This window comes from Canis lupus, chromosome 10 (genome assembly GCF_048164855.1).
Source record: "Canis lupus baileyi chromosome 10, mCanLup2.hap1, whole genome shotgun sequence".
In the NCBI taxonomy this organism is placed as follows: domain Eukaryota; kingdom Metazoa; phylum Chordata; class Mammalia; order Carnivora; family Canidae; genus Canis; species Canis lupus.
The window spans coordinates 5,967,700-5,973,699 of NC_132847.1; the positions used below are offsets into that span (position 1 = coordinate 5,967,700).

At 41.1% G+C, this 6,000-nt stretch overlaps 1 protein-coding gene across 1 annotated transcript in view; it reads right to left on the minus strand.

Annotated features, from left to right (window-relative positions):
* CCDC112 (coiled-coil domain containing 112) overlaps positions 1 to 656 on the minus strand; it is a 45,310-nt gene extending 44,654 nt beyond the window's left edge. Inside the window, exon 1 of the mRNA XM_072840597.1 lies at positions 618 to 656. Within this exon, the coding sequence (XP_072696698.1) occupies positions 618 to 641 (24 nt within the window). The 5' untranslated portion in view covers positions 642 to 656. The remainder of the gene's footprint in view (positions 1 to 617) is intronic.
* Positions 657 to 6,000: the final 5,344 nt, after the last annotated feature.

The window sequence follows — 6,000 nt, forward strand, 5'->3', positions numbered from 1 at the left end:
AGAAGGGAAAGAAATTTCTCTGCCAGCTCTTTCCCATTCCTTGTGTCCCATGGGTTGAGAGTCTGCCCCATGGATCACTAACTCTCATGGAAAGGCATCCTCAGCCTCTCCAGGCACATAGGGGAAGCTGGAGTTATACAACTTTGCCACAGTGAGCATTTGTCATGTTTTTTGGCCACCTATTGCTTTTCAGCCTATTTTATATTCAGAGAATGTCCTAATTTTGGAGAGTTTGCTCCCCAAAGAAGTCAGAAACTCTCCTGACATCTCAGATATGAGGACAGAGGGTCCAGGTTCTGCCAATCAGACCCACCTCATGGATACCTCCATGCAGAAGCAAGTAATTTATTACAATATTACCTGTAATACAATTCTTTTTCTGCTTAAACTAGCTAGAGTGGGTTTTGTTCCTGAAATCAAGAACCTTGAAATATTCGTGCAAACTAAAAATAAATTTGAGGTTGTCTTCAAGTTACAACATACCTCTCTCATCCTAGATCTGCTCGTTTGTGGAGAGCAGATCTCATTAATTTCCATTCCACATCCTCTAATCATAGAATTCTGTGGTCTTAGAGGCAGAAGGATCCTTTTAGAGACTACTGTATTTCATCACTCACCTTTGGCTTTGAACAAATTTTCATGCCATCCCCTCTTAAGAGAACCAAATTTCTCCTGAAACAGACAAACAAGGTAATTTATTTCGGCTAAATCATGTTTGTGCCAGTCATCCAATGCATAGGGCTGAAAGGGCACTCTTGGGAAATTTTATTTGTATAAGAGACAGGTGAAGGACCTGCAGGCCATAATCTAATTTATTCAGGCACTTCTGGTGGAAAAAAAAAAAAAACAGTGACCTATAAATCTGTAATTTTTCTGCAATATCTAGCAAAATCAGGTCACTATTTCCAGCCCTAACGTTGTTCCTTGGTCTTTTAGCATTGAGCTATGTCACGAATTTCCTTTTGATAAGGTTGATTAGTAAGTTGTGGAGAAAGCAAAATTGTAAGGCAAAACCCACAGGAATCTTTCTAAAGCATACCTCCTTTAAGTCACCACTTATGTCGCAGCTGTATTATTCTAGGATCACAAATTATTAAAAATGTCGTGGTGATGTTTCCCCCTTCTAGCCTATTAAGAAGGATCTGGTGAAATTTACTTTTGGTTTACTTCCCTTCTAGCCCATTAAAAAGGATATGGTGAAGTTAACTTCCCTGTTGATTGGAAGGTTATCATGGCCAATGGCCACCAGCCATCTTTGATTTAGAACTGTTTATTCCCCAAAGATGGCTGAGTGAGCGAGTGTGGGTTTTAGGCTGGGGTGTGTATCAAAATCACCAAAGGACATTATCACCACTCTCTCTTCCCCCTGATTCTTCTATGCTACCCCTTAGTTTAGGATGGCAAAGAAACAGAGTACTCTACTGTGTTTAGGTCAGGCTATTCAGAAACTTTTCTTTTGAGAAAGAGAGTATGTGCATAAGTGGAGGTGGTGGGGAGGAGGTAGGAACAGAGGGGAGGGAGAGGAAAAAGGAAAGAATCTCTTGTAGACTCCCTGCTGAGCACAAAGCCTGCTGCGGAGCTCGATCTCAGGACCCTGAGATCATTAACTGAGCTGAAATCAAGAGTCCCATGCTCAACTGGTTGAGTCACCCAAATGCCCCTGTTCAGAGACATTTTAATGCATCAGCTGGCAAGATGGCCCTATGCTGGAGAACTCTGCCCCAAACAGAACACATAGATATATTTTAAAAATAAATAAACTAAACAAATAAATAAACTAAACTGGTCACAGGAGGGGATACCAGTGAATCATTCTTGCAAAAGTATGTTTAATACTAATGTATTAAAGAGGGGCACCTTTATTAATGTTTAATACATTAATAAAGATGTTCAGCAGTTGAACATCTGCCTTTGGCTTAGGTCGTGATCCCAGGGTCCTGGGATCGAGTTCCACATTGGGCTCCCTGCAGGGAGCCTGCTCTTCCCTCTACCTATGTCTCTGCCTCTCTCTCTGTGTCTCGAATGAATGAATGAATGAATGAATGAATAAATAAATAAATAAATAAATAAATAAATAAATAAATAAATAAATAAAATCTTATAAAGAGGTGCTCTCTAAAGGAAACCATTCTGTGATCACAGTTCTGGGAATATTCTGCTGCTCCATTCCTTTGTCTATAGCCCCTTGAACAGGTTCAAGGCTACTTGTACTTGCCCTGGGATGTGGGGTGTGTAGCCCCCAGCTAAGAATCTCTTTCAGGGAGAGTGGCTGTTCTTTAACGAGGTGGATCATATTCTCAGTGTGTTGGGCCAAAACCAGATGGAACAGAATTAGGAAAAACAGAGGGTAGGTCCTGTCATATTTGCCATTCCTTTCCCCTTAGTTTCAAATGACAATGACTAAGCTACTTTCATTGGATTCTAATTCTTAATTTGAAACAACATTCTCATAGGCAGTGGATCAGTATTTTGGCCAGCTTGCATGTGGGTGAGCTGGTTCTCACCAGTGGAAGGTAAGTGGAAGTCATGTGTGTATTATCTGAACCAAAGCAGTTAAAGAGCTAGTGTACCTTCCCCACTCTTTCTCTGTCTTCTGGCTGGATGCTGACAAACAGGCTGATCTCAAAGGGAGGCAGGGTGTCCAAACAGAGGCCTGGTCTCGGAATGGTTCTGTTGGAACAGAGCTCTCTCCTCCCTTCCTCACTCCTGCCTCGCACTTGGGACTTCACATAAGCAAGAAATAAACTTCCATTGTGTTAAATCATGGAGATTTTAGGGTGCATCTGTTTTATCAGCTAGCATTTGTTAACTCAGAGATATTTGCCTTAGAAAAACCCTTTTGCTGAGAAACATATACATGAGTATCAGGGCACTGTTCAGGGGCTCCCCTCGACTGGCGACATGGGTGCTGCCTGACTCATGAATTGAATGATAAAGCCAATTAGATCTTCAAATTAAAACAAGTTGTCAGGAACACCTGGATGGCTCAGCAGTTGAGCGTCTGCCTTTGGCTCAGGTCATGATCCTGGGGTCCTAGGATTGAGTTCTGGTCCGGCTCCTTGCAGGGAGCCTGCTTCTCCCTCTGCCTATGTCTTTGCATCTCTCTCTCTCTCTCTCTCTCTCTCTCTCTCTGTGTGTGTGTGTCTCTCATGAATAAAGAAAAAAAATATATAAAAAAACACAACAAAATAAAAACAAATAGTGGTCAGCACCAGGAAAGAAAGGAAAGGCAAGTGAGGTGGGCAAATAGCTTTAGCTATAAATATAATTATTATTCATTTTTTAACAAGATTTATTTAATGAGGGGGAGGTAGGGGCAAAGGAAGAGAGAAAGAATCTCCTGCAGACTTCCTGCTCAGTGAAGAGCCCTATGAGGGGCTTGATCGCAGGACCCTGAGACCATAACCTGAGCCAAAGGCCCACGCTTAACCAATTGAGCCACCCAGGTGGCCCATCAGATTCAAGTTTGATGAAACATTTCTCAACTGAGAGAGAGGCTCCAGGAAAGTGATTGAGTTCTTATGGACCCTAGAGTCAGGTCTAAAATCGCTGACCTACTAGCTGTGGCAACTGTGGGCAAATTACTTAACTCTGTTTCCCTCTGTTTCCCTGTCAGGCTTATTTTATTTATGTGTTAATTTTTTTTATTGGGGTGCCTGGGTGATTCAGTGCATTAAGTGTCTGCCTCTTGGTTTCAGCTTAGGTCATGACCTCAGGATCATGAGACCAAACCCCATGACTGGCTTTGTGCTCAGCATGGAATCTGCTTGAGGATTCTCTGTTTCCCTCTCCTTCTGCCCCTCCCTCTACTTGTGCACATGTACTCTCTCTCAAATAAGTAAATAAATCTTAAAAAAATTTTTTTTATCAACATACAATATCCTATTCATTTCAGGTGTTCATCATGGTGATTCAATATTTTCATGCATTACAAAGTGATCCCTATGACAAGTGTCATCACCATCTGTCATCTTATGAAGTTATTGCAATATTATTGACTATATTCCCTAGGTTGTACTTTTCTCTTTTTTTAAAAAAAGATTTTATTTATTTATTCATGATAGACACAGAGAGAGAGGCAGAGACACAGGCAGAGGGAGAAGCAGGCTCCATGCAGGGAGCCTAATGTGGGATTTGATCCCAGGACTCCAGGATCATGCCCTGGGCCAAAGGCAGCCACTCAACCACTGAACCACCCAGGGATCCCATTCTTAGGTTGTACTTTTCATCCCCATGGTTTGATTATTTTATACCTGGAAAGTCTGAACCTCTTAATCCCCTTTGCTTATTTTGCCTACTCCTGAAGCCCTCTCCATCTGGTAACACCCGTTTGTTTCCCGTGTCTATGGTTTAAGTGTGGTCATGGGTGCAAAGCCCATGGCAAGGTGTTGGGGTCCCTGCAACTGGCATAGACTGAGAAATCTACAAACAAGGCCTTGAGCTTTCCCATACATGTGAGCTCTCCTCCAGAGTGTGCTCTCTGTGGACAGCAACAAAATGTGCCGCTCCTTGAAACACTAATCTTTCTAATCCACCAAATACATAAAAAGCTATTTTATTTGATAAACTCCATTTAGAAAATACTTTTTGTTACATGATGAGAACAAATGTCCTGTATCTAATTTTCTTCCATAAAATCTGAGCCCAATCCTTTCACTGCAATAAAAATGTAAGCCTCAGGGATCCCTGGGTGGCACAGCGGTTTAGCGCCTGCCTTTGGCCCAGGGCACGATCCTGGAGACCCGGGATTGAGTCCCACGTTGGGCTCCCGGTGCACGGAGCCTGCTTCTCCCTCTGCCTATGTCTCTGCCTCTCTCTCTGTGCGTGACTATCATAAAAAAAAAAAAAAATGTAATCCTCAAAAAAAAAAAAAAATGTAATCCTCCTGGAAGACACATTTCTCTTTGGCCCCACTTTGAAACTCTAACTCAAATCTGCATCTATGTGGAATTCAGAATTCTCATGAGAATTAATATTCATTAATATTCCCTAGGTCTGTCCAGATAGATGTTAAATAATTTACCTGATGAATATTAAAGATTAGTCAAAACTATAACTCAGATATTTTGTTTGACATTCAGAACTTCCATTTTAAAATCTGGAATTAAATTTTTTTGTCTATCTGATATTTGTCTGTCTCACTTCACTAGTAGGTAAGTTCTGTGAGAGCCTAGACTTTCACCTGGTACATAAGCAGTAGTTAGTAAGTTGTTGTTGAATGAATGAATAAATGAAGCAGAAGGTTTTTACTGCACAACTAAAAAAATAATGTCTGAGCCAGAAATGAAGGTCTGGGGACACCTGGGTGGCTCAGTGGTTGAGTGTCTGCCTTTGGCTCAGGGTATGATCCCAGAGTCCTGGGATCAAGTCCTACATCGGGCTCCCTGCATGGAGCCTGCTTCTCCCTCTGCCTGTATCTTTGCCTCTCTCTCTGGGTGTCTCTCATGAATAAATAAGTAAAATCTTTTAAAAAAATAGAAATGAAAGTTTGTGCTTAGGAGCTTCTTACCTCAAAATGCATTTTTTTCCTCTAAATTCAATGAATTCTCTGAAATTCTCCCCTTCCTTTAATTTCTAAAGTTCATCTAGAGCTTTCCACATGTATGGAACTGTACATTTTATGTTATATGTTAATTTAAATACATTTTCAATATGACACCCATGTGCTATTAACCAATGCACTGGACATGCTTGGTCCTCAGAGTGGATCCTGAAAGATCTGATGCCTGTTTTCATGGCAGTCCTAGCTTACCCTAGTGTACGTAATTTACGAGGCTGTTTAGATCTCTCAAGACTCTTGATTTTGGAGTTATGAGCTCAAGCCCCATGTTGTGTGTAGAGATTACTTAAATAAATAAAACTTAAAAAAAATAGAACTCTGTTAGAAGGCTTTCCAAGGGCCAATGACAGACATCATTTCTTGCCTATGATAAGCCTACTTTTACTTTTTGTGAAAATACTGAAGAACTACTCTCAGGTACAAGATTATTTTCCTTAATG